Genomic DNA, 26,773 nt, shown 5'->3' on the forward strand with positions numbered 1-26,773 from the left:
TCCTCGTCATCCTTCAGGTTGACGCCGCTGCTGTCCGAGGAGCACTTGGCCTCGCTCTCGTAGCCCTCCTTCGAGTTCTCCACGCTCTCGATGTGGTCCAGGTTGGCGAAATACTCGTCCCCCATCTCCAGGCCCTCCTTATCCGCAAAGTCGTCCGTCAGGATCTTCCCTGCCAGCAGAAAGGGGAGGGGGCGGCTGAGCGTGCCTCGTTCCCCTCGCCCCCCCCGATTTCCCTAGGCACCAGGACTAGAAACTTGCGATTTGCAGAGATAGCCTGTTGTTTTACAGCAGAGGTGGGGAACTGTGGCCCTTTAAAGACTTGACTTCAACTCCCAAAATTCCTGAGGCAGCACGGCTGGCTGAGGAATTCTGGGAGTTGAAGTCCACAAGCCTTAGAAGTTGCCCAGTTTCACACTTACGATTGATCCGTTGTTGAGCCGCCCTCCCCCCAGCTCCACGGGTGCAGAGCTTCCCCTGTGGAAGCGCAGCCTTACCGGCGTAGATGCAGACGAAGGAGCCCTTGGCGATGTCGTCCAGGCATCGGATGCCCCAGCCTTTGTTCTGCGTCTTGAAGAGCTGCAGCCGGACTTGCAGGCCGTGCTGGACCAGGCGGTTGGTGCACATGTTCAAATTGCACCTGCAGCCCTTGTTGCACTCGTACACCCTGGGGGGGGAGGACACGGGGGGGAGAAGAGGGTGATGAGTGCCTTTTTGGGGGGAAACATTGGTCACTAAGGGTCCGGTCGTAAGTGGAGGACTTTCCGTACATAGGAATGAGCCTCCAGAATGGAAATCCAGCAGGATCCAGGCTGAGGCTTGGGGTCGATCCTGGCTCGGGCTCCCCCCCCAAAAAAGCCCCACTCACCCCGTGGGAAGACATTCCTCCAGCCGCTTGTGCTGGTAGCCAGAGTTGTGGTTGAGCTGCCCGCCGGGAGTGCAAGCCGTGGCCTGGAGCGTCAGCTGGTGACAGGCGCATTTCGATCTGGGGAGGGGGGAGACAAACGGGGGACGCTGCAGTAGCTTCCTGGCAGATAAAACCAGATCCTGGGGCTGGATCTGGCTTAAATGCCAAACCAGGATTTGGACCCCTTTGGAGGTGACCAGGCTGAGCCCAAGGGAGGGAGGGATGGAGGGACGGAGGGAAGGGTCAAGCGCGTCACCAGTCTCGACTCCCTTCGCGCCCACAAGGGATGTCTAAGGTCGGGGGCGGGGGGCAATGCGATAGACAGATATAGATAGGATAGATAGGATAGCTAGCTGGATAAATAGATATAGATGGATGGATGGATGGATGGATGGATGGATGGATGGATGGATAGATATAGGGATGGATGGATATGGGGAGAGGTCCTTCAGACGCCAGAGTGGGGGGGCAATAAATCTGATAAATCTATATAAATAAAAATGTAAATGTTCGTTTGTTCAAAATCTTAAATCTCCGAAAGTTCTTCACCGATTGCTTTGAAATTTTGACACAACGTTGCATTCGAATACGCGCGTTTTTATATACCTATATTATATAGATGTCACACCTGTGATAGGTAATAACATGCTTTTTTTGAAAAACAGCGCCATCTGTTGGACGTAAAAGCAACACACGCTTTTACCAGACTGAGCCACAGCAACGCGTGGCTGGATACAGCTAGTACATAAAGAGAAAACTGGGGATAGGAGTGGGGTCCTTCGGAGGAGATCAATCAATCAATCAAATAGAAGACCAGGGAGGGGGAGGAGGGAGCAAATAAAGCAGAAGACCAGGGAGGGGGGGCAGGGGCCCTTCGGAGGAGGGGGCCGAGACGGGGAAGGGCGCTCACTTGTCCCTGCAGCCGTCCTCGCAGTCGCAGCCCACCAGGAACTCCCGGCCGGTGTTGATGAAGACCCCCTTCCCGGGCAGGCGCTCCTTGCTGTAGGCCACCTGGGGCGGCGGGGTGCTGTCGATCTCGTTGACGCAGGAGAGGGGCACGTCCTCCCGGCCCTTGGTGATGTCCGCGATGTAGTAGAAGGGCTTGTAGGGCTGGAAGCGCCGGTCCACCAGCACGTAGGGGTCCAGGCAGAACATCTCCAGGAAGAGGAAGTTGCACTCCGTCTCGAAGAGGTAGCGCTCGATCTCCCCCATGCCGCGCAGGCACAGCCCGCAGGGCGTCTTGTACACCACGTGGAAGCCCGTCTTGCGGTTGATGCGCCGCCGGGCCGTCATGCGCCGGAAGTCGTGCAGCAGCGGGATCAGCAGCGGGTTGCGGCTGCGGTGCAGGTCCGGACGGCCGGGGCGCACCCGGCTCAGGCACTTGAAGCTGCAGACGTGGGGCAGGTAGAAGAGCTTCTCCAGGGGCGCCCGGTAGGAGGGCTCGCTGGGCACCCGCTCCAGCATGCTGTGGAAGGAGGGCACCGTGCCCGCCGGGGGGGGCTGCGCCCCGGAGAACCTGCCGGGTGGAAGGAGAGGAGGGGAGGGGAGGAGCGTCAGCGAAAGAGGACCCAGGAGAGCCCTGGAAGGGATCTGGGAGGTCTTCTAGTCCAACCCTCTACTCAAGGAGACCCTATACCATCTGAGACAAGTGGCTCTCCCAGTCATAAAAACCTCCAGTGATAGAGCACCCACAACTTCTGGTGGCAAGCTGTTCCACTGGTTAATTGTCCTCAATGTCAGGAAGTTTCTCCTGACTTCCCAGAATTGCTTCTCTCCCTTGATGAGTTTCAGTCCGCTGTTTCTTGTCCGGCCTTCTGGTGCTTTGGAGGACAGGTTGACCCCCTCCTCTTTATGACAGCCCCCCAAATACTGGAAGGCTGCTATCGTGTCCCCCGCCCTGGACCTTCTTTTCGCCACTGGCCTTACCCAAATCGTGCAACCGTTCTTCGTTGTGTTTTATCCTCCAGCCCCCTAATCGTCTTTGTTAGGGGGACGTGCTTCGAGATGGGAACCCCCCCCCCACTCTGCAACGCTTTGGGGCAGCCCTTTTGGGGATGGGCCCACTCCTCAATCTTGGCAACAAAGGCAAGGGCCTCTCCAGAGTCCCGAGACAGGGAGGACCCTGCAAAATTGTGACCCCAAGCAGGCAGAGGCCTTCCCAAGACCAGGCCTCTTCTAGTCCCCAGCCCACCTGAACTGCTGGGTCACTCCTGTCCGGCCGACGGGCGGCGTTTCGCTCAGGACGGGAGAGGCTGGGGGGGACAGGCCTGATCCGACCGAGCCGGGCCGTAAGAACGAGGTGCTTTTCTTGGCCACCTGCTGTTTTTTCGCCTGAGCAAGCTGGCTCTCCGAGCTGCAGGAGTTCAAAACAGGAAAAAGTTTTACAGGCAGTCCTCGGCTTACAACCGTTCATTTAGTGACCGTCCCTGAAAAAAAGGGAATTGGGACCGTTTTTCACCCCGGTGACCACTGCAGCCTCTCCCCACGGTCATGGGGTCAGTATTCAAACTCTAGTCAACCGACTCGTACTTATGACGGTCGCGGTCGTCCAGGGCCACGCGATCCCCTTCTGGGGCCTTCTGAAGTCAGGGGAGGAGGGGAGGCCCGACTCGCTCAACACCTGTGAGACTAGCTGACCAGCTGCAGGGACCGGCTTAACGACCGTGGCCAGAGAAGTCGCAGCGTGGGACAAAGCTCACTTAACCAGGGCCTCGCTTAGCAACAACTGTGGTCATAGAGAGAGGACTGCCTGCATTTTGCTCCGAAGTCGGGTCAAGTAAAAAGGTGAGAGGAAGCTGCTTTATGGGCGGCTTCACAAGAGCCCCCCCCCCAAGAAATGGAGACTTTCTCCCCCCCACAACTTACTCTGTCTCCCCAAAGAAGAGGGGCACCGGCTGGGCAGTGGTGATGGGAACTGGGGGCTCTGCAGGCTGGAGCTGCTGCTGAGGGCTGGTTCCGGTCAGGTCGTGGATGTACTGCACCACTGGGCCCTTGGTCCGCACGGCCCCTGGAGGGGAGGGGAGAGGTAGGTTCTGTGTTTATTATCCTCTCTGGCTTTCCCTCTCCAACCCTGTGGCTGCTCTTCGGCCGAGGGGCTGAGGGTTGTGCAGACAGAGACGTACCCACGTTGGGCCGCATCCTCATTTGCCCGCCCTGTTTCTTGTCGTGGGTGGACGCTGTGGACGTCTTCATGCTGAACATGGGCTCCAGGCGGGTGGAGCCCCGGTAGATCCACTCGCAACGTTTGTCATCCTGGCAAAGAAAGGGATAAAAAGAGAAAGACAGAGAGACAGAGACAAAGAATAAGAGAAAGGGATTAAAGAGAGTAAGAGAAAGGGATAGAGACAGAGAGAGTAAGAGAAAGGGATAAAGAGAGTAAGAGAAAGGGATAGAGACAGAGAGAGTAAGAGAAAGGGATAGAGTAAGAGAAAGGGATAGAGACAGAGAAAGAGAAAGGGATAAAGAGAGTAAGAGAAAGGGATAGAGACAGAGAGAGTAAGAGAAAGGGATAAAGAGAGTAAGAGAAAGGGATAGAGACAGAGAGAGTAAGAGAAAGGGATAGAGTAAGAGAAAGGGATAGAGACAGAGAAAGAGAAAGAGAAAGGGATAAAGAGAGTAAGAGAAAGGGATAGAGACAGAGAGAGTAAGAGAAAGGGATAAAGAGAGTAAGAGAAAGGGATAGAGATAGAGAGAGTAAGAGAAAGGGATAGAGTAAGAGAAAGGGATAGAGACAGAGAAAGAGAAAGGGATAAAGAGAGTAAGAGAAAGGGATAGAGACAGAGAGAGTAAGAGAAAGGGATAGAGAATAAGAGAAAGGGAGAGAGACAGAGACAGAGGATGTTGGGCCATGCTGGAAACAGAGGTCAGCAGGGGAAGGGGGCAGAGAATCGGGGCCTGAACCCGGGGGGGGGTGTCTGGCCCTCGAGTGGGGGCCCTGAGCCCCTCCTACCATGAAGAGGATTTTGACCAGGCTTCCGTCCACCTCCTCCACGCGTGATTTCCACCAGGTCCCCTCCCACTCGGTCTTGATCTGCTGCCCGGTCTTGAGCAGCACCATCGGCCGGTTGGGGTAGGCGGTGACGTACTCCTCGATGAAATCCCGGCAGGAGACGTCCTCAATGTCCTCCCAGGCCTTTTTGACTGCGCGTGCGAAAGAGACCCCACACCAGTTAATATCTACAGGGAGGCCTCGGCTGACCAAAGCTCGTTCAGTGACGGACGACTAACCAAAGACCACCCCCCTCCCACCCCCAAGCCCAGCTCGTCTGCCCAAAGCAGGATCCAGGAGGGAACGTTGGACTCACGTGATCTGCAGACGAGATAAAGCTCGTGCTGAATGACGTAGGAGGCGTAGCCATCGTCGAAGAAAATCAGGAACCTAGAAGAGGCACAGAGAGGAACGGTTGAGTTCCGGTTTGCAGCACATCAAGGATAATCAATTGGGGGGGGGGGAAAAATAATAATAGCAATTTTCCCCGCTTCAGAAGCAAGCTGAAAACAGGCAGGAGCCCTAGTCAGAATACCAGCCAAAAATTAATTTTGCAGTTAGTTTTTCTTTCCTTGCGACTTTTCCTGCGTTGGTCTCCCGGCTTTAGTGAAGGATTCCTAAATAAATACTCATCCTTCCTGGTCTTCACAAACTGATATTTTTTCCCCCCCTTCCTTCTGTTTTTAAAACCCAAGAGCAGCTTGCCCTGACCTCATCTTATTCTTGACGTTGGGCATCTCGGCCACGATTCCAGCGTACAGCCAGACCTGGTTGCCATCTTTGTATTTGGCCACAACCCGGCTGCCGACATTCAGCCTCTCGGGCACCGGGTGGCTGTCGTAAGCAATGTGGTTGCCCGACAGCAAACTCTTCCCTTTATTGTCGAATTTTACCTTGTATTTCTTCCCAGGACCTAGGGGAGGAGAGAGAGAGAGAGAGAGAGAGGGAGAGAGAGAGAGAGAGAGAGAGAGAGAGAAAGGTTTCGTTTTAATTTAAAGCAAGGCTCTAGTCCTCATGACGATCAGAGACAGATGGTCAAGAGAAAGAACTGTAACTTGATGGAGAGAAGGCTGTTCAAAATATAGTTCTTTTTTTCATAAATAGAGGCACGGCGATTACATGGGCTGGAGAAAGGATACAACTGTAGATCTCCAGATGTTATAAAATCAAAGAGGGTTAAATAAAACATACAATACTGGTCGAAAAGGGGGAAAAATTACAGCTGGTTAATACTAAACTGACTCAAATGTGTTTTTTTTCTTTCTCTTCTTTCTTTCTCTTTATGTCTTTCTTTTCCTTCCTTCCTTCCTTCCTCACTCCTTCCCTCCCATGTTTATCTATACATCATCTATCTATCCCCTTTCTGTTCGTTTCCTTCCTTCCTCTCTCTCTCCCTCCCTTCCTTTCTTCCTCCCTCCCTCCCTTCCTTCCTCCTTCCCTCCCATATGTTTATCTATATATCATCTATCCCCTTTCTGTTTGTTTCCTTCCTTCCTCTCTCCCTCCCTTCCTTTCTTCCTCCCTCCCTCCCTTCCTTCCTTCCTCGTGCCTTCCCTTTCATATGTTTATCTATATATCATCTATCTATCCCCTTTCTGTTAGTTTCTTTCCTTCCTTCCTTCCTTCCTTCCTTCCTTCCTTCCTTCCTTCCTTCCTTCCTTCCTTCCTTCCTCTATGTTGGTGGCTTTTCTTGCGAATAAGTTTCAAGAGACAGCTTTTTGCATACTTGCCAAATTTAGCAACCCCCTTGGGTGCCCCTCTTGGGTTTGGCGAAGGCCTTTTCACACTGCTCAAGGCTTGGCCAGGCCTGCTAAGATCCCGGGGGCAACTTGAGGGGTCCTTACCCACTGTCTGGATGGCAATCAAGGTGCCCTTATGCCAGGTCTTTGTGCGTTTCTTCCCCAGGACACGGTCACCAACCGTCAGGTCACCATCGTGGGTGAGTTCACAGCCAGGGCTGCCATGCTGTAATCCTGTTTTGAAAAATAAAGGGTTTGTTTTTTTTTAGCACTAGTTCAGACGTGGTTTGCCACTGCTTGCTTCCCAAGGCTGAAAGAGAATGACTCACCCAACTAGCTCTGCGCCTAAGAAGGACTAGAACTCACGATCGCCTGGTTCCTAGCCTGCCGCCTTTATCGCTACGCCTAACTGGCTCTTGCGGAGGAGTACCAGATTAAAAAAACATAAAGCAATCAACTGCCATATTTGGTTGGAAGGCAGCTAGAGCCACAACAGTCGGGTCAAATTTATATTTTTTTTGTTTTTTTTCTCCACAAAATGAAAGTTCATTGCTAGTCCTCATGATTTTAAAAAAAAAGAAGTGGAAGAGGAAGCAACACCTGCATTTCAGAATTAGGATTTCCCAGGACGGGGCCTAATCCTGCTGCAGAGTTCACTCTACTTTACCCTACGTCGTGTCCGTTTATTCTCGGACTCCGTGTTAGACTGCATTCTTTCCCAAGGATATCCGGGTGTCGAAGAGACCCCGAAACTCTGCTTTCCCCCCCCCAAGGCAACTGTGTACAGCACACACACACACACCTCTCTGGGACTCCAGGCTGCCCGTCTTCTTGTTCACCGCGTCCATGAACTTCTGAACGTCTTGAGCGGATTTCCTCATGGCAGCCATGGCTTCTCGGAGCTGGGGGGGGGGAAGCAAAGCGCCTGTTTGATTTCCTCACGGAAAGAGACAAAAGCTGGGAGGAATTCAGGCAGGGACGGACAGCATCTTAGAAAAAGGAGGAAGTTTGACTTGATGCCGTTTGTGGGTGCCAAGTTAAAACTTTTCGGCAGGGAGAAGACGAGACTGGTGGTCTGGATAATATTATTTTTCACATATCAAAGAGAAGGACGAGGGGGGACATGATAGCAGTGTTCCAGTATCTCAGGGGCTGCCCCAAAGAAGAGGGAGTCAAACTATTCTCCAAAGCCCCTGAAGGCAGGACAAGAAGCAACGGATGGAAACTAAGCAAGGAGAGAAGCAACCTAGAACTAAGGAGAAATTTCCTGACAGTTAGAAAAATTAACCAGTGGAACAATCTGCCTCCAGAAGTGGTGAATGCTCCAACACTGGAAGTTTTAAAGAAGAAACTGGACAGCCATTTGTCCGAAAAGGTATAGGGTTTCCTGCCTGAGCAGGGGGTTGGACTAGATGACCTCCAAGGTCCCTTCCAACTTTACTATTATTATTATTATTAAACGACAGAGCAACAGTTGCCCAGCTTGCAAGCAAAACCTGGCTCAAAGCAGGATTTCAGCTCAACAGCCCTCACCCAGTGGCCCCCACAGGACCAAAGCAGAGTAATCTAATTTTTCCCCCCACAAAAGGAAGAGCTATTTCATGGCTTCAGTTTACCTGTTGAAAATGCCCACCCACCTCCCTAGGTTTCTAACTGGGTTATTTTTTTCCCTAACTTCGTAACTAGGTTAGTGAATTAAGCTGTCGTTTCCCCTTCCAGTCCCACCAACTTACCAGGGTCTGGTCTTTTGCAATTTTGTTACTCGGATCTGCAAAGGAAATACAAACGAAATGCAGTGTTTTCCAGCCAAAAAGGACCGAAGCACGATTTTAAACCATCCCGGCTAGCTAACAGATGTAAAGTTTGAGCAAATGTGGGCGGATCCCATCGGCTGGCCCACCTGAGTCTACGCTCATGATGTCATCGTCATCTTCGTCGGGGATTTCAATCACTTCCATGGGTTTGCCGGAGCTGTTCTCCGAGTCGGAGTCCGACTCTCGATATTCCAGCCCCAGGTTGACGTAGATGTCTTTGACCAGCACCTCGCATTTATCCACCGCCCTGGGAAGGAACCGGAAGTACGTATCGGTTGAGGCGGAACCAGCAAATCAGAGCTCCTGGCAGCTTCCCAGGAAATGGGACCAAATACTCGACATTCACAAGAGTTTGTTTAGTGGCCATTCGAAGCGAGAACAGCGCTGACAAAAAGGACCGTTTTCCCACACAACCAGTGTAGCAACCGATTCGCATTTATGACGGCTGCAGTGTCCTGAGGGAGGAGGGGGGTCACAGAGTCCCATTTCTGACCAGCAAAATCAGTGGGGGAAGCCTGATTCACTTAACAACTGTGATTGCCTTTAACGACTGTGGCAAGAAAAATCGCAAAACGGGGCAAAACTCCCCTAACATGCCTGGCTTACCAACAAAAATTTCAGGCACCGTTGTGGTCGGTACAAGTGGAGGACAACCTGCGCTTTTGACAGGCCTTGAAATGTTCAGCGCGTTCCATGTTATTTGCTGACCATCCCAGCAGAGGTGAAACAGCCTGATTGCTCAATAGTAACTCACCCCTGGCAAGCTATGGGTTAGGCTTAGGCAACTAAGAGAAGTAATGCAGAGATTTCCCCTCCCTCGGCGTGATTTGTCCTTGATTTAAGACTAGTCACTTAGCAAACCTCACAAAGTTATGACAGTTATATCCCTTGGGTTACTTACGACCCAGTTTTGAAGTTTCAATAGTTGGGCCAGAGGACTGACCCATTTTATCATCGTCATAACTTAGACCCCAGATGGGTAAAGGCTCCGTGATGCTTATATCCTGAGGACTACCTGTATTGATTCTGTGAGTCTCTAGCTTTCCACAAACGTACAGGTGTGCCAGAGGCCCAGCTGTTTTGCTTACTTCACCGCGTTTTCAAGGAGCTGGTCCACATGGGCCACTTCAGCCTCCTTCTGCTTCACACAGTCCTCCAGGCGTTCTAGCTCCTTCTTCCGCTGCTTGACGTACTCGGATTTCTCCAGCTCCTCTTCAATCAGCTGCTTGAGGTCTTCCAGGGAGATGCCCATCTCTTCCACCACCTCCCGCTGAAGCTCTTCTATGTCCTCGGACTCCGCCATGGCGGCCGAACCTGAAACGCTTCCCAAGAAGAGCGAGTGACACCTGGGGGCTGAAAGGCCCTTCTCTCCCAGCTAGGCTGGGTTTCCCCCCCCCCCAATATTTTCTTCTGGTCTCTGACACAGGACCGATCTTGTCAGCGTCTGCGAAGAATATATATGTGCCACAAAAGCTAAGAGATGAAGTCTGTGCGGCGCAGGAATTTAGGAGCATGAGAGAAAGTTCAAACTTAGAACTTAACTGCAATATTTCTCTCAAGACCCTGAAGAGGGGCATCCAGAGTGGCAGGTGGGGGTCTACATGCCATGAATCGTAGTTATTTGATTTTTTTGATTTTAGGATGGGAAGCTGCTCAGCCCCCAGAAACAAAGGGGCAGGTAAAAAAAAAACAGGTATTTATCTTTTCTAATGCAATTTTTTTTTTTTGCACAAATGCAAAATGGGTTGTCTCCTGGAAAGAGACCCCCCCCCCACAATAGGGAGTGCAGACCCTCCAGGGTTTTTTTGGGGGGGGGGCTTCTGCTCTAAATATGTCCATCTCTCCCTTGGCTTTGCAAACCCAAAACCACAGCCCGCCTTTAACTAAGATTAAAGCAAACCAGGGTTAGTTATATGCCTGGGGTGGCTGTGCCCAGGCAGGCTGAGCCTAATGGACATTGTAGTCCAAGACCAGAGAAACCGGGTGAGGCACACCTGAGTCTATTCACTCCTCCCTGCGACCCATTCTGACCCCCCCTCCCCTGCGACCCCTCCCCTTTCAGAGCAGCCCCCCCAACTCAGCCCCTCCCCAACTCACCTTCTCCCCCCGGGGGCGGGAGAGGAGGGGGGCTTATTTTGCCTGGAACCCAATTAGGCTCCGCTGGGGGGGGGCTGGAGAGGGGGGGCCAGTTTAGGCAGGACCGGAAATCCATTCAACGTGCTTCCGGGGGCGGGGCGTCGCTCGTACCCCGGACGAGGGCGGGTGTGAAATTATACGCATGCGCCCCTGGGAGAGCGGGCCGCGCGGGAAACATCGCGCATGTGTTTCGCGCAGGCGCACCGCGGAGTCCTTGTTGAGAACGAACGAAGGGGCCCCGCCCTTTATTCAGAGGAAGCAGTGCGCATGCTCCGTTCTCTTTATTCAGAGGAAGCAGTGCGCATGCTCCGTTCTCTTGGTTTCTTCATTTTTTTTTTTTAAATAACAGCAGTCTGGCTTTTCAAGCGAAGGAAAAGTTTACATTTTGAATTCTGCAGAGCTGTTTGCCTTCTTCCCTGGGCGAGGAGGGGACAATGCAGCTTTGGGGTTATAGGACGCCCAAATAAAAGGGGAAGAAAGTCCAGAGAATGCTTTTATATGCAGAGTTAATAAGTTACAAATAAAATTCCATTGATCAATGAAAAGAATGGGGGGAAAGGCAGCTGATGCTGCAGAGGCTGCTTCTCAGAATGAAACAGAAATAGAACGCTGGAGGAAAAAATAGTTTATTGTTTTGCTTTTACATCTTGCAAGCAGAAGTGGGTCTCTCCCCACCCTAAACGTGGACACATGCAGAGAAAAGAGGCCTCGTCTTTGAACCTTTGAGGCCTCCCTGGTGGGTTTTCCCACCCTACAATTCCCTGCCAATCATCTGCCCCCTTTTGCTCAATCTCCAGCAGCCCCCGGAAAATGGTCCAGAGGGTTGAAGCCCTGCTCCTTCCGGTGCTCCTTCCGTGCGGCTGTGAGCGAAGGAAAGAAGGTCGCGCTATTAAATTACGCTGCCCTTGCAGAAGATTACCAAGAGCCTTCTGAGGAGCAATAAAACCCAGCTGAGCTGTCCTGGACTAAATCATGGCCGAGGAGATGATCAGCAAGCAGAAACCCGTGTACTTTGGGCGTGGGATACAAGCAGATGATGGAGCACAAATGTCTGCCTCCCTTGAGGACGTCGAAGACACGCAAAAGCAGAATTCTTGGTCAACTCTGGATTATCACAGACAATCCCCACTTCAGTCTTTCAGACGACCAACTTTCCCCATTGGAAAAGGGGGTTGTATGTGAACAACATTCCCAAATCTAGGGAATTTGGCCCTGCGTTTCCTACAGGCCGTGTGGAGCAATGACAAACAGAGCAGAGCTGGAAGGGACCTTGGAGGTCTTCTAGTCCAACCCCAAAGCCAAGAGAGATTAGGGATGGCAATTGCTTTTTTGGAGGCCGCTCGCTGTCAGGAGATCAGTCCAGGGGTTCCTCCTCCCAAGTGGAGGTGGGGATGGCCGTGTAAGGGTCCACGATCAGCTTGGCGCACCTCACCATCATGACCAGCAGGAAGAGACACATCAGGGAGAGGCAGGCCAGGCAGATGCCTTTGTCCACGTCCACAAAGGGCTCCGTCGTGGGACTTTCCATAGCCTGGATACCTTGGTCTGCTTGGCACCAACCTGGTCAAAAGGTTTCCAGCAGACGGAGGGAAAATCTGAGTCCGAGGCTCAGGATTCAAAGAAGTGCTGCAAGAAAGGAGGCTGGTCTTGCAAGGAAAGGGAGGGCGCTCCTTGGAAAGAGCAAGGGTCCCCTCCGATCCACAGGGACTCCACGCCGGGCACCCGAAGGCCGTTCCTTGCCCTTCCAGAAAGCTGGGGGGCTGCTCGGCCTTGGCTCCAGGCCACGTGGGAGAAACCGCTGTGAGCTGCTGAGCTGCTCCGGCTCCTCCGAGCTGCCCCTGGAAATATCATGAATACTTCAGAAGGTGGGGCAGCAATACAGTATCGCGTTTCCTGCCATCCCAGCGGAAGAGAGACAAGGAGCCGGAGATTGATGGTTCGTCTGGAAGGGGGGAATCTGTTTTTCACCCCCACTGGTGTCCAAGGGAGGACCTGGGCAGCTCTGGTGGGATGAGAAGTTTCAGCTGTGCTCCTGAGCATGTGCAAAAGGCCTTTTGGCAGGGATTTCCCCACCGTGTCTGGGGGTCCTTCTGGGTCTTGCCATTCGTTTGCTGGTGCAGCTGGACGGGAGGCGAAGGAGGGAGGGCCATCCTGCAGGGCCTTCCAACGCAGCAGCAGACACAATCTGAGGACTGGACAGGATAAAGGCGGAGAGAGGTTTGGGCTGGACTACACCTCCCATCATTCCCCCACCGGCCCAAAGGATCCCTGTCCTTCGGGGTGTACAGAACTGGGCTTTTCCTTCCCTTGGGGGCAGCACAGGGACGTTGCCCCCAAACCTTTCCAAATAAGGAAGCACCAGGTGTATTGGCTCAGGATGATGGGGATTGTGGTCCAAGGGAACAGTTAGGAGGGGGATGCATGGTGGTCTTGCGGGGCACCAAAGCAAATTGCATTTGAACAGGTCAAGCCAGCCAGTTAGGCTGGGGCAGAGGGACTCTGTAGTGATGCGCCTGATGGGCTGGGGACGATGGGAGCCGATCCCAGCCCTGCCCTTGAAGGACGGCGGCGTGGCGCGGGACCTTTAAAGCGACGTCACCAGCTGGCCCGTGACGTCACCTTCGCCCCGCCCCTTCCCGGCGCTCAAGCCTCCCGCGGCGGCGTCACTTTTCCCCTACTTTTGGGCCACGCCTCCTCCCGCAGCGACGCCGCCGTGGTCCACACCCACCTGGCGGGGCCAGCCAATGGGAGCGGCCGCTGCCTCCAGCAGCCCGCCCCTCGGTCCGGCCCCGTCAGGGATCGCCCGCCGCCGCCATCTTGGACCTGGCGCGAGTGAGGGGCGGCGGAGTCGGGGCGGGGGGGGGCGCCCGCCGGTGTAGCCATGGCAACCGCCGCCGCGGAGGAGGGTGAGTGGGGGTCGCTCGGGGAAAAAAGGGGGTTGGTGGTCTCAGGAGGGGGCCGGGGGGGGGCTCTCGGCCCTCATTGCCTGCTGGGACTCCCTCTCCCATCTTCCGCAGCCAGCGCCTCCCTGGCTCCCCCAGACCCTCCTTCCCATCCTCCCCGGCCACACCCAGCTCCATCATCCCCCAACTCCAGAAAAGCTGAGGGGGGCCGCCCAGCTGCTCTGGAAGACCATTCCCATAATCCCCAGCCGCCGTGCCCAGGCTGGCTGAGCCCCATGGGCCCGGCCAGGCCTTGGCAGGACAGCAGGAACGGCCCCTCGCTGCCCAGGGCTAGAAACAGCTAGACTGCCGCTGGGCACCGCTTGTGGGGCGGCCCTTGGAGACGATGCCAAGGAAGCAGGCCGGGCCTGGAGCCTCTCCCTTCCAGGATAGGGGCCGGGGGGCTGCCACCCCCTGGGACCCTCAAGACGAGGCCCAAAGGGGGCCGTTTTGAGCAGGGCGGTCATCCCGCGACCCTCCGGGGTCCGGTTCATCTCTGCAGGTCATGGGCGGGATCCCAAGTCCCATCGCTCCCAGCCAAAGCAGCAGTGGCCTCCTGGACTTTCTGGCCTGCCTGCCAGATTAAATCTCTGCTCTCCTTGCAAAGCCCGATTGCAAAATCTGATTTTTTCCCCCCCCCCCACTGCTGGGTTCCAGTTGCAAAATCCATCAGGATACGGTGAATAATAAGCCAGACAGTCTACAGAAAGTGTCCTTTAAGAGTTGTGTAGACAAAGCTGAGCTTGTTTTTGGCCCAGAGTTAGAGAAACGAAAGAGCGAGTTGGGTCTTGCCTCTTCAGGGGGTCCTTGACTTAACAACCACGATTGGGCCCAACCTTTCTGCCGCTGAGTGGAACATTAAGTGAGTTTTGCCCCCTTTTACAACTTTCCCTGCCACAATTGTTAAGTTAGCAACACGGTTGTTAAGGGAATCCGGCTCCCCCATTTACTTTGCTTGTCAGAAAGTCACAAAAAGGGGATTACGTGACCACCTCCCCCCCCCCCCCGGACACTGCGACCGTCATAAACACGAGTCAGTTGCCAAGCATCTGAAATTGGATCACAAGCGTCTGAATTTTGATCGCGGAGATAGATGCTGCAAGGCTCGTGTGAAAAATGGCCACGAGCCGCTTTTTTCAGGTCACTAAACAAACTGTTGTAAGTCAGGAACCTATTTGTATATATCTGTAAAGGAAGCCACCCTTTCTACTTCTCTAACCAGCCCTTTTGTTATCCTGAGAAAGGCTTGAGAGAAACTCAGATGGAAGCGTAATTCATTGGTAACACCCCCTCCACGCTCAGCAAAACTTTTATTGGACTTAAATAATTCTTAGTTCTCACAGTTACCGGAACTCAAATGTGGCTTTTAAGATAGCGCAGTGTTTTGTGATGCAAACTTCCTAGAGAGCCCTGTCAGATAACGCACACACACACACACACACACCCCAGCCGCCTTTGTATACAGAATTATTTTGGAAATTCTTAGGAGGAATACGTCAGTGCTTGGCCAGCCTTCGATGTTTTGTTTCTAGGTTTTGAGACAGACTCTTGGCTCTTTTTCCCAAAGACACTTTATTCTGGAAAAGAAGCCGCAGTTTCGGATCTTGTCGGCCGTGTATTTAAAGCCCCAGGTTTGACCGAGCATTTGTGGTTTAAAAAAAGTTGGCTTGATGTAGAGGCTGGAGAGATTGCAGCCCCGAGGACTGATCACTACCGTGTTTCATGTTGAAAGGGTTGTGACATCAAGGACTTCTTGTTATTGCCAAATTGCTACTCTAAATGCTTCTGTTTTCATATTGCAGTTCAGTTTGGAAACCAAAAAGCCAGTGGAGTCTGCCTGTAAATATTTATTTATCATAGGTGTAGCAAAATAGATCTTTTTTTTTTCTTCTACAGGTTTGGTGTTGTCTGTGGAATTGCAGTATTTTCTTTCAAAAGTCCAAATCTTGAATTTTTTTTTTCCTGCCAGGAAATCAACAGTTAAAATTCTTCTCTGGGGAGAAATTGTGGTGTTTTTCTTTTTTCTGTTTATAGACATTCTAGGAAAATCTGGTGTCGGATCACCTGTGTTCTTCTGATTCCAGATACTTTTTTCATCTTTTTAGCTGCTTTTTAAAAAAAAGGGGGGGGGCTTTTAAGAGCGCTTTAGGTGGTTCCTAGTTTGTTTCTTTGCTTTTGCAACCTTTGCTACTTAATTCAGTTGGGCCTTCTTTTGAATGGGGTATTTCCTGGCCAGCAAAGCCATCTCCAACGTGCTCCGTTCGAATTGTGATGCTAAGTTCTTTCATCTGGGTTTCATAATTCAGTGCAGAGTTTGCAATGTTTTGTTTTTTGTTTTCCATGTGGCATCAATTTTCTTTCTCAAATTCAATTGGAGCGAAGGAAGCTGTTTGTTCTAGCGAAACCCGTGGCCTCTCAGAGCCTTTGCGTGTTTCCTTCATTTCCACAGTTCAAAGAATCGGTGTGACTTTCTGTGCTCGAATGGATGACAACAAAGTTAGATCTCGCTTCAGATGTGGCTTACTACTAATAATAAGCCATCCTTTCTTCTTTTAGTGCAATCTTCTGAATGGAACCACAGGCATCGGACTGGGGCCTCCCCCCTCTCCAGTCTGTAATGTCTTTAAGGGCTATAACAGCTGAAACTATTTAATTAACTTGCATTTTTCAGTTTTCTGGAGAAATAATTAGTTTTTGAATTTGTTTCCGCATGTTTGAGACATCATACAGGTAGTCCTCGAGCTTACGACCACAACCGAGCCCAAAATTTCTGTTGCTAAGCGAGACAGATCCTAAGTCCCTTTTTTCCAGTGCCACTGTAACTTCCAGCAGTCCCTAAGCGAGCTGTTGTAAGTTGAGGACTTCCCGTTAGGATGAATGTTTTTGCAAGCTGCCCAGAGTCGTTCTGTTTCGAGTTGAGCAGCAAATAAATTCAATAAATAAACGCCAGACACCGTCCCATTTCTCCGCCTCTCCAGAAATGGCCTCGGATGTTCCTTCCTTGGGCGCTGCTTCGGGCACGGCGGGAGCAGCCGCGCATCCCGCAGGAAGCCTCAGCCAGAGGAACAGCAAGCGGAGGACGGGGTACGTGAGGTTAGGTGGGGTTTGGCCCGACAAGCGCAGGGGGGGGCAGGAAAAGTCCATTTGAGTGGCTCAAGGCTGGGCCTGACCCGGAAGGACTTCGCCCGCAATCCCTGTTTTTGTTCCTGTTGCGTTTTAGGCTTGAGTTTGATGAAGATAGTGACGGGAACGGCAAATTTCTCAGGTGAGCTTCTTTTTCATTGGCAAGGAAGTTGGGGGGATAGGATAACAGAGTTGGAAGGGGCCTTGGAGGTCTTCTAGTCCCACCCCCTGCTCAAGCAGGAGACCTTGCACCATTCCAGACAAGCGGCTGTCCAGTCTCTTCTTCAAAACCTCCAGGGACAGGAGAGAAAGAATGCGCTCTTGAGGGCAGCTTGATTCGGAGAGAAGGGGAGGCTGGGATATTTAATTCAAGCCCTTTCATGAGGTCCTTCTCCTTGTTTTTTCCAGATGTGAGGATGACCAGCTCTCCACCGACAAAGAGCGGTTTGCGAGGTAAGGATTGCGAGGAGAAGAGCCTCCGGGGGATCCCTTGAGCCCGTTCCGCAAAGCGAGAAGTGGCATTTCCCGTGTTCGAATACAAGCAGCCTTCTTCCTTAATTCTTTGCACAACAGCGGCTTTGGGGAAGCCAACATGGCCTAATTAAGCTGAGTTAATTCAAGCAACGCAGGAGGCTTTAACATCAATATTTTTTGCTATCCTTTAATATTACGCATCAAAGCTCCTTGCTTTTCCAAACGCAAAGTGTTTGTCTGGAAAAAGAGAGAGGCCGCCGGTATCCAGGTGTGTCTTTGTAATTTACGGTTCATTGCAAACTTTTTTTCCCCACCTCTTTATTTGTCAGTTTTAGGAAATTGCTTGGGATTTTGAGAACCGTGTGGTGGCTGGCTGGGGAATTCTGGGAGTTGAAGCCCCTCTTAAAGCTGCTGAGGTTGAGAAACATTGGATTAGAGGCATGATAAAATGAACTCTGCCGAGACTGGCACTCCAAAGCCTGAGTGGCTGCGTCTTGTTCAGTCGTTTTCTGCTTTACCCTGGAAGAATTCTTGCTTTTTCTTTATTTTTTTATTTTTTGCACTGAGGGGCTTGCAGCTTTTGGGGGCAGGGGGCAGAGATTGCCTCCCTGATTCAGACCCCCACCTCCTGAAATAAGATTCCCCCCCCTCGGCTCCCTCGTTGCTCCATCCGTCCATCCGCCCTTCCCTCCCTCTATCTCTCCTTTCTCTCCCTCTCTCTTTTTTTCTGCTCTTGACCCCCTCCTCGCACTTTGGACTTCTTCCGGTGAGAACCAGGCCCGCCAGTTGGGTTTTCCCCCCCCTCCTTTCTTGGCCTGGGAGGAGAAACCCACCCACCCCCTCCGGAGTTTTAGTTTAGCTCACCCGTTTTATTTCTAGGTCTGATGACGAGCAGAGCTCGGCGGATAAGGAAAGATTGGCCAGGTAGGAAGACCCAGGCTCTGGATTCTCCACGCATGACAAACCACAGTTTGTTCACTTCCCCCCACCCTCCTCTTCTTCTGCTTCCCACCCACCACCCTGTGCAGCCTCCCTCCCTCCCCCCTTCCCCTTTTTCTTCCTTACTCAAGGGCTCCAAAGTGGATACAGAGTTTGGGGAATCGGCCTCCCGGTCGGAAGCCGTGAAAAACCGGCCAGAAAGGGTAGCAAGCCGGCTCTGCTGAAGCCTGGCTGAAACTAGCCGGGGTTTCGTGGACTCATTAAAGTCTCCGGGTCTCCCTTTGAGTTCCGTTTTACAGACATTCTTGCCGCCGTTAATTGAGTCACTGCAGTTGTTAGCCACAGGGTTGTTAATTGAATCTAGCTTTCCCAATGGCTTTGCTTGTCCGGAGGTTGCAAAAGGGGGTCGCGTGACCCCGGGAGACTGCAACCGTCGTAAGTGCGAGTCAGTTGCCGAGAATGGAGAGACCTGCTGTAAAGCACCCCAGGACGGCCACGTTGGTCTCTCCTGCATCCTCCTCTTCACCACCACCCCTCCTAGCAGAGATTTCCTCCCTCCGGTGACTAGCGAGGATGGAGCAATTTAAAACTTCATTTTTTTCCCTATTAAACCCACCTAAAGCCTTTTCTTTCTTCACTACGTCATCCGCCCAGATCCATCTTCCATTCCGTGCTTCCAGGTGCCGGTTTTCTTATTAACTGATTTCTCTTTCTCCCCCCCCTCCCCTCCGCTAACTCCCACCCCCACACAGATAGACTGCCTCTGTTCATGGAGGCTCCATTCACAGTCCCCATCGGACCCTGACCTCCAAGGCCTTTCTAAGAGCTTCCCAAAGTTCATTGTTGATCGAGTAACAACAGATCCCACCTCCCCACCACCAGCCTGTCCTCCCCACCTGTAATTGGATTTTAATGGTTGGTTTTAACTTGTTTATGTTGGATAGATGATAGATAGATAGATAGATAGATAGATAGATAGATAGATAGATAGATAGATAGATAGATAGATAGATAGATAGATAGATAGATAGATAGATAGATAGATAGATAGATAGATAGATATGGATGGATGATTAGATAGATAGATAGATAGATGAGATGATGAGATGAGATGAGATGGGATGGACGGATAGATAGATAGAATAGATAGATAGATAGATAGATAGATAGATAGATAGATAGATAGATAGATAGATAGATAGATAGATAGATAGCAAGATATGGATAGACGGATTTTTATGATTGTAAACCACTCAGAGTTACCGTGTGGTAAGATGGGCAAGTCAACCGTTTTTACAAATAAATCTGCTTCTCTGTCCCTCAATTGTTTCCAGTGCCGCTCTCCTCGAGGTCTTTTCTGCTCTCCTGCGTCTGCATGCCCGGCACGCCGCCTCTTTCCCAGCCTTAACGCCTCTTGGCCCCCCTTCCCTCCTCCTTCCTCCCCTCCCCACCTGCCGCCTCTCCCTCTTTTGGGCAAGCCCGGCCGTTTCTTGAGCGCCGCCTCCCTTTCTCTGCTCCGCTCTCCCTCCCCAGGGAGAACCACAGCGAGATCGAGCGCCGGCGGCGGAACAAGATGACCGCCTACATCACGGAGCTCTCCGACATGGTGCCCACCTGCAGCGCCCTGGCCCGCAAGCCGGACAAGCTCACCATCCTGCGCATGGCCGTCTCCCACATGAAGTCGCTGCGGGGCACCGGGAACACCTCCACGGATGGCAGCTACAAGCCCTCCTTCCTCACCGACCAGGTCTCTCTATCCCCCCCTCTGCGTTTCTGGGGGGGGGGAGGAGGAGGAGGAGGATGGGGCTGGATGGTTGTTAGTATGGGGAGGAAACGGATCTGGGGGGGGGGAGGTCTGCAACTCTAGCTGAATTTGAATTTCAATTAATCAGTGGGACGGCTTCCCTCCAGAAGTTGTGGGGGCTCCAACACTGGAGGTTTTTAAGAAGAGCCTGGACAGCCATTTGTGTAAAATGGCATAGGGCCTCCTGCTTGAGCAGGGGGTTGGACTAGAAGACCTCCGAGGTCCCTTCCAACTCTGTTACTCTGCTCTCCTTTGCAGAGCTCCCTAGTTCTGCTTTGAACCCTTCGTGGCTCCTGGCCGTGGTGCAGCCAGCGCGCAGGAGAGTTGGCAGCCTTGCGTGGGGGGCTCCTTGGTCCTGCGCCCTGCTCCCCGTTTCAGTTGCTCTCTTCCCCCCCCCCTTCCAGGAGCTGAAACACCTGATCCTGGAGGCGGCCGATGGCTTCCTCTTCATCGTCTCCTGCGAGACGGGCCGGGTGGTCTACGTCTCCGACTCGGTGACGCCCGTCCTGAACCAGCCCCAGTCGGAGTGGTTCGGGAGCACCCTCTACGACCAGGTGCACCCCGACGACGTGGAGAAGCTGCGGGAACAGCTGTCCACCTCGGAGAACGCGCTGAGCGGTAGGTTTTCCCCGCCGGCTCAGCTCGAGAGCCGGTTCTCCTTCTCCGCTGCGGGAAGCAGCCCGGTCCTCATTTTGTGCCTCGGCTTGGCTTCCTCAGGCCGCATCCTGGATCTGAAGACGGGGACGGTCAAGAAGGAGGGTCAGCAGTCCATGAGGATGTGCATGGGGTCCCGGAGGTCCTTCATCTGTCGGATGAGGTACGTTGGAACCCGGATGTCGTGCCGAAGGGGGCAGCGGGCTTCACTGATGTCAGGGGTGTCCAACCGTGGCCACTTTAAGACACGTGGACTTCAACTCCCAGCATTCCCCAGCCTAAGTTAAGCACGGTTGCTTTTAACCACCAATCCTTGCCTGGCCACAACAAGCCAGGATTGTGCTGCTTTGGGGCCAAGGACAGGCAGTTAGGTCAGCGGAGGAAGGGGCTCGTGTAACACTGGCCACGACACCTTTTTTGGGGGGGGGTGTTCCTGTCAGCCCCTGCCAGTTTAGCAGATCGGTGCAGGGGAGGCCTCTGCATCAGCCTCTCTCTGTCCTGGCAGAAAGCTGAAATTCAGATATATATTTTTTTAATCCCTTGTGCTGCAGATGTGGGAACGCAACAGTCGATCCCGTCTCCATGAACCGGCTCAGCTACATGAGGAATCGCTGCAGGTAAGGGCTGTCTGCGGAAACCGGAGCAAGACAGACTTCAGAAGAAGGACACGTCTGTTTAGGTGATTTGGGGGTTTTGACACTCCCCCCCCCCAGAGGGCCTATAAACCCTTGCCAAATCTCTTCCCTTTCCAGGAACGGGCTGGGTGCCATCAAAGAGGGGGAGCCCCATTTTGTGGTCGTCCACTGCACGGGCTACATCAAAGCGTGGCCCCCAGCAGGTAACTCACCTGGTCCAGCAGAGCTTCAGCTACCTGGCTCCCCCCCTCCCCGCTTCTGACAGTCTGCTGTCATTAAAAAAAAAAAAACTAGAAGGGGGGGCAGAGGAACCCCAAACCGTTGCCTGTGGAAGCCATTTGGCTTGAAGTTCTGAATTCAAATCCTCCTCCCAGGAGTTTCCCTGCCCGACGAAGACCCGGATGCCGGACAGGGCAGCAAATTCTGCCTGGTGGCCATCGGCAGGTTGCAGGTAGGCCGAAGTTGTGTGTGCGGTTGTGTGGGGATCGTTCCCCTCAGCTCCCCCAAACTCCTCGGGGGGGGGGATAATCGGTCGCCCGGAGGGTAGAGCAGCCCCGGCACTCACGGGGGTTTTCTCCCCTCCTCTCTAGGTCACCAGCTCCCCCGGCTGCACCGACATGAACACGGTATGTCAGCCCACCGAGTTCATCTCCCGGCACAACACGGACGGGCTGTTCACCTTCGTGGACCACCGGTGCATGGCCACGGTGGGCTACAAGCCCCAGGTAGGGTCCCAGAGCTTTGGAGAGATGTTCAGGGGCATTTCTATGTGGCCAAAGCAAACTCGGGAGAAAACGATGCCAAGTGTGGCTACGCAGGGCTTCCTCTTCTGTGGCCCCGGAGGATGGAGGAGAAGCGGGCTGCTTTGCCAATGGGGTCTCTCCCTCCTGCTAGGAACTCCTGGGGAAGGACATTGTTGAGTTCTGCCATCCTGAAGACCAGCAGCTGTTGAGGGACAGCTTCCAGCAGGTAACCCCACGGCAGGGCAGCTCGACTTCGGCCATCGGCAGAACCAGGCCTGGATCCTGGAGCCGGGATTGCCTGATACGTGTCCGGGCTTAGCGCAGAAGGCGTGGAGAGAGAGAAAGAGAGAGAGAGAGAGAAAGAGAGAGAGAGAGAGAAAGAGAGAGAGAGAGAGAAAGAGAGAGAGAGAGAGAGAGAAAGAGAGAGAGAGAGAGAGAAAGAGAGAGAGAGAGAGAGAGAGAGAGAGAGAGAGAGAGAGAGAGAGAGAGAGAGAGAAAGAGAGAGAGAGAGAGAGAAAGAGAGAGAGAGAGAGAGAAAGAGAGAGAGAGAGAGAGAAGGGGGCTTGCAAAGGGTCCATAACACGGCATTCCACCCCATAACCATCATCACTTCGGCCCTCCAGGCACCTGTTCAAAGGTGGGCCTAGGAGCTACCAAGTCTCCCAGCTATTGCCGGCTCGCCAAACCTGGCAACGTTAAGACTGGTGGACTTCAACTCCCAGAATTCCTTAACGTTGCCAGGTTTGGGGACCCCTGCTTTAGGAGAGGGAGCGCTCTGCCTTGTGGGTCCAAGAGACTCGATAGTCTCTTGGGGCCCCTCGTTTTAGAGCCAGATGGCAGGGCACATCCTCTACCCCCCCCCCCATGTTTGGGCGCCAGCAGAAGGGCGCATTGGCCCTCCCGACGGCGGGGGGGGAACCCCTCGGGGTCTTTGCGGGTCAAGCCCTGGACTCCCGGCGTGCAACCCCTTTTTCCAGGTGGTGAAGTTAAAGGGCCAGGTGCTCTCCGTCATGTTCCGTTTCCGATCCAAGAACCGCGAATGGCTCTGGATGCGGACTAGCTCCTTCACTTTCCAGAACCCCTACTCGGACGAGATCGAGTACATCATCTGCACCAACACCAACGTGAAGTACGTACTCGGGACGCCAACCCCGGCACGGACTGCGCCCAGCTTGCCCTCAAGGGGGAGGGGCTTTGCCAGCGGCAAAATGGCCCCCAAGCAGCCGCCAGATCCAACCAAGGGGGGGAAACTTTAGTTCCGCGGAGGCTCGGCCTTCCTTCGTTGCGATTGGTCGCCCTGCTGTGATGTCAGGGCAAGCGGGCGGGGCTTTCTCCCGGGGAGGAGGCCGGCCAGCAGGAGGAGCCCCTGGGCTTCCTTTTATGTGGGCTAACGGTCGCGGTCTCCGGAAAACTAAGCCATCTCCATCCCCATCTCCATTGTTTAGCTTCAGGGGTGGGGCGGGGAAAGCCGCTGCGCCCGAGCCAAGGGAGGTTGGGGGGGTCTGCAGGCCAGCCGACGGTAGCCACGTTGTCTCGGGAGCCCCCCAAGGCTGTGGTCGCAGGAGGGTCTTCCTGGAAAGTCGGAAGCAGCTTGGAGGGCCCAGCGGGGGCTGTTTGGGGATGGCCTGACCGTGATGGCCTGGCCTGTTTTGAAAAGCTGGGAAAGCTCCCCTGGGTCGACTGAGGATTTTAACTCCTGGGTGCAACGCCCCCTCTGACCCCGAAGGGGCTGCCGGCCTCATGGTTCCCCTTCCCTGCAGGAACGCCAGCCAGGACACCCGCCCGCCTGGCTCGAACACGATGCAGCGGCCCCAGCTAGGCCCCAACGTCAGCCTGCCGTTGGAGATGGGCCCGGGCCACCTGGCTGCCAGGTAAGGGCCGTGGACCCATTTCGAGGGCTCCCAGGTCCCTGGGCCCGCTTCTCTCGGTGCCCTCCGCCCCAGACGAGGCTGTTTCCCGACCTGAGTCTCTGCCTTTTAGGCCGCAGCCAGCCCAGCCAGCAGAGCTCGAGGTGGTTCCCGGGAGAGAGAGCTTAGCCACGTACGAGCACCCGCAGGTAAGGGGGGACCAGGGCGCCAGGCGCCGGTGCGGGCAGGAAGCGCAGACGGTGGGTAAGTATTTGGGTCACTCTCCTCCTCTCTCCAGGCTGCCCTTCAGGCCGTGAGCGCCTCTGGCCCCGAGCACAACAAGCCTCTGGAGAAGCCCGGGGTCCTCTTCGGCCAGGAGCGGGACCCCCGCTTAAGCGAGATCTACGGCGGCATCAGCCCAGGTGCGGGGCGCAGGGCCAGGCCTCGTGCCTGCGACCTCCCTTCCGTGGGGCGGTTTCTAAAGTGTGCCCTCCTAAAACGTCCCCTTTGGGGTCTCTCTCTCTCTCGCAGACCAGACGAAGCCCATTTCGGCCAACTCGGTGCCCACCAGCCAGCCCCTCTTCGCTCCGGGGAACAGCTTCGGGGCTTCCCGCCCCGCTGAGAGCTTCCGGTAAGGCTCAGAGGTCGCCCCCTTTCTTCCACGACTGCTCTGCTCTTTACGACGAAGCAGCCATTCTGGGGGGCTGAGAATCTGGGGTGGGTGGGTGAGGGAGGGGCGTCCTGGGGGCTTGCCCTTCCCCTTGACGTTCCCAGCCGGGCTCCAGATCTCCCAAGAAGGGTTTTCCTTCCGTTCCGCTCTTCACGGGGTCTCTCTTCCCCTCCGGCAGCAGCAGCAGCACCCTGGCGCCCCCCGTGAACGTCCTGCAGCCTGGCCGGGCACACTCGACCGCAGCCGGACCCATCCTGGCCCATCTCTCCCGCCACGCCAGCCCCGGCCAGGTCTCTGGAAGCGGCTGGCCTTCGGGATCGCGCCCGCCTTTCACGGCCCAAGTAATTCTTGTTCTTTCTTCCTCCAAAGCCCCCTCCCCAGAAAGTGTCCCTTGGGGTCAAGGGTGAGAACTCCGAGGGGCTCTGACTTGGGCCCGTCTTCGGCTTCCCAACGGCCTGGATTTCTCTCGGAAAACCCCAAAAGCAAATCGCTCCAGACGAAGTTTGGGAAATTTATCGCTTCCTTTCTGCTCTTTGCCTTCTCCAGCCAGCGGCTTCCCAGCCGGTGAAGACTCGCCCCCCCTCTTTTGCCATGGGCAGCTTCCAGGCCACGCCGTCCTCCTTCGGCCCCATGCCAAACCCCGGGTCCGCGGCCTCGCCAGCCGGGGCCCCCTACCCAAATCTTGCCGGTCGGAACGCCCCTTTCGGTAAGTCCCTTGGCTGCCCTTGGAGCCGCCCGCGGGCTCAGTCTCTCGGTAGCTGTGATGCCTTGGCAGTCAATCGGTGTTAAATGAGCTTCTCTGGGGAGCTGGGAAGGACCCCAGAGGCCATTTAGCTGTGCCTTTCTGACCCAGAGCTGGTTGTTGAAAAGGGGACCGAAAGGCCTTTGTCTCTTGTGGGTTCTCCTTCCTTCCTGCCGGCCTTTCCAGGTAGACCAGACGGGAAACTGATCCCACTTTATAGTAAGGCTACGTTAACCCAAGGTCTCTCTTTCTCACTCACCTCTCCTCAGCTGCCGGGGAGAGCGGGCAGAATCCGGCCCCGTTCCAGGCGCGGACGGCAGAAGGAGTCGGCGTTTGGCCCCAGTGGCAGAGCTCAGGCGAGCCCCACGTCCAGCAGCAGTCTACCCAGGCAGAGGTCTTCCCGGTGAGTCACTTACCAGCGGTGAGAAGCCACCAAGGGGGAGCGGAAGGATTGTACAAGAAGTCCTCAACGTACGACCGTTGGTTTAGCAACGGTTCAAAATTAAGACGGCCTCGGACAAAGTGACAACGGTCACAACTGTCGCACCACCCCCGCAGTCACAACTCAACCAGTTCACATTTAGGAAAGTTGCAGTGTCTTGCCGTCGTATGATCATGATTTGCGACCGTCTGTCTGATTTGCTTAACAACCGCGGTAAACAGTCGCAAAATTGGGTCCGATGACTTGCTTAGAGGCCGCATCGCTTAGCGGCCAAAGTTCCAGTCCCAGTTGAGGCCGTAAGTCAAGGACTGAGAGCAAGTGGGAAAAACGCAGATTGGTTTTACGGCTCGGCTCGCCCCACTCATTGGGATCCTCCTCTCTTGAGCCCTGCCTGCTTTCAGAAGCGAACCCAGTTTAATGGCAGGTGTTGTTTTATCCCGGGTTATAAAAGTGACGGCTCCTCTCTTTGGGTTTCCAGGATATGCTGTCCATGCTGGGGGAACAAGGAACCAACTACAGCGGCGAAGAATTTCCCGAACTGAACATGTTTCCGCCCTTTTCGGAGTAAGCGAGGGAGACCATCCGCCATGATGGGACGTTATTCTGTGTAGCAGCATGGAGGGGGGTCTCTTCCTCACCCCCCCACCTCTTGCAAAGAGCCCCCAAGTCTTCCTGGGGGGGAGGACAAAAGCCTCCAAGGGGGGGTCACGAACACAGGTGGGCTGAGGCTCGACCTTCCCACCAAATCTCTGGGGGCTGCCCAGGAAGACCCCTCCCTCCCTCCCTGCCAGCCCGCGACGGGCGTTACTCAGAGACCCTCCCTCTGGGAGGAAGGAACTGATGGGAAATCTTATTTTTTTTCCCCTCCGACATCCGACACGGGAAAAGATGCTCGGGAAAGAAAAAGCTCTGCAGGTTGTTATTATTTTTAATTTTTTTTTTGGTCTTGTTTTTAATTCTACGGCATAATCTTTTATACCTACCTTGTATTCTCATTTATACACGTCGAGGGAGCTGCGTTTTGTGGAGAGGCTCCTGCTTCTTAGGCGGTTTTGTGAACTTGTGAACCGGGCGGAAATCCCGGCCTCGTGTTTCTTCCCTCACACGCTCGCACACGCGTGTCTCTTGTCTCTCTCACAAGCAGTATTAATGAAATGCTGGGGTGGGGGTGGGGGGC

The 26,773-nt window shown here is 54.1% G+C and overlaps 3 protein-coding genes across 5 annotated transcripts in view; 1 reads left to right on the plus strand and 2 right to left on the minus strand.

The window, feature by feature from the left end:
* The window catches only part of SETDB1 (SET domain bifurcated histone lysine methyltransferase 1), a 13,980-nt gene extending 3,221 nt beyond the window's left edge, over positions 1-10,759 (minus strand). Inside the window, exons 1-16 of the mRNA XM_029285250.1 lie at positions 10,693-10,759; positions 9,534-9,759; positions 8,532-8,692; positions 8,365-8,399; positions 7,434-7,533; positions 6,737-6,865; positions 5,604-5,805; positions 5,209-5,282; positions 4,843-5,044; positions 4,027-4,160; positions 3,770-3,911; positions 3,096-3,257; positions 1,815-2,420; positions 866-982; positions 495-664; positions 1-169 (exon numbers count right to left, since the gene is read on the minus strand). Coding sequence (XP_029141083.1) covers positions 1-169; positions 495-664; positions 866-982; positions 1,815-2,420; positions 3,096-3,257; positions 3,770-3,911; positions 4,027-4,160; positions 4,843-5,044; positions 5,209-5,282; positions 5,604-5,805; positions 6,737-6,865; positions 7,434-7,533; positions 8,365-8,399; positions 8,532-8,692; positions 9,534-9,759; positions 10,693-10,759 — 2,696 coding nt within the window. The remainder of the gene's footprint in view (positions 170-494; positions 665-865; positions 983-1,814; positions 2,421-3,095; positions 3,258-3,769; positions 3,912-4,026; positions 4,161-4,842; positions 5,045-5,208; positions 5,283-5,603; positions 5,806-6,736; positions 6,866-7,433; positions 7,534-8,364; positions 8,400-8,531; positions 8,693-9,533; positions 9,760-10,692) is intronic.
* Positions 10,760-11,935: 1,176 nt separating this feature from the next.
* Positions 11,936-12,109, minus strand: LOC114922975 (cortexin domain-containing 1-like). Its single transcript, XM_029285259.1, has one exon. The coding sequence runs from the start codon at positions 12,107-12,109 to the stop codon at positions 11,936-11,938; it is 174 nt and encodes a 57-aa protein (XP_029141092.1).
* A 1,353-nt stretch (positions 12,110-13,462) lies between these two features.
* Positions 13,463-26,273, plus strand: ARNT (aryl hydrocarbon receptor nuclear translocator). 3 transcript variants are annotated; one of them, XM_029285257.1, is made up of 22 exons: positions 13,463-13,487; positions 16,502-16,607; positions 16,744-16,788; positions 17,055-17,099; positions 18,000-18,044; positions 19,593-19,806; positions 20,268-20,481; positions 20,581-20,680; positions 21,069-21,134; positions 21,270-21,355; positions 21,527-21,603; positions 21,743-21,877; positions 22,047-22,121; positions 22,873-23,024; positions 23,656-23,766; positions 23,876-23,951; positions 24,041-24,164; positions 24,274-24,373; positions 24,594-24,753; positions 24,959-25,118; positions 25,424-25,557; positions 26,075-26,273. In XM_029285257.1, exons 1-22 carry the CDS (start codon positions 13,463-13,465, stop codon positions 26,162-26,164), a joined length of 2,340 nt encoding a protein of 779 aa, XP_029141090.1. In that variant the 3' UTR covers positions 26,165-26,273. The 3 variants fall into 3 exon arrangements, with proteins under 3 accessions (XP_029141090.1, XP_015677524.1, XP_015677523.1); XM_015822037.1 differs by lacking the exon at positions 13,463-13,487 and having other exon boundaries at positions 16,504-16,607; positions 21,530-21,603; XM_015822038.1 differs by lacking the exons at positions 13,463-13,487; positions 18,000-18,044 and having other exon boundaries at positions 16,495-16,607.
* Positions 26,274-26,773: the final 500 nt, after the last annotated feature.

Source organism: Protobothrops mucrosquamatus, unplaced genomic scaffold (assembly GCF_001527695.2).
Source record: "Protobothrops mucrosquamatus isolate PMUCROS unplaced genomic scaffold, P.Mucros_1.0 scaffold1446, whole genome shotgun sequence".
NCBI lineage: Eukaryota > Metazoa > Chordata > Lepidosauria > Squamata > Viperidae > Protobothrops > Protobothrops mucrosquamatus.

Bases quoted from the DNA above. Each gene is read 5' to 3' on its own strand.
- LOC114922975 (XM_029285259.1), bottom strand. From the start codon at position 12,109: ATGGAAAGTCCCACGACGGAGCCCTTTGTGGACGTGGACAAAGGCATC.
- ARNT (XM_029285257.1), top strand. From the start codon at position 13,463: ATGGCAACCGCCGCCGCGGAGGAGG. The intron at 22,122-22,872 runs GTAACCCCACGG...CCCTTTTTCCAG, and splicing joins TGAGGGACAGCTTCCAGCAG to GTGGTGAAGTTAAAGGGCCA. The intron at 24,165-24,273 runs GTGCGGGGCGCA...TCTCTCTCGCAG, and splicing joins CTACGGCGGCATCAGCCCAG to ACCAGACGAAGCCCATTTCG.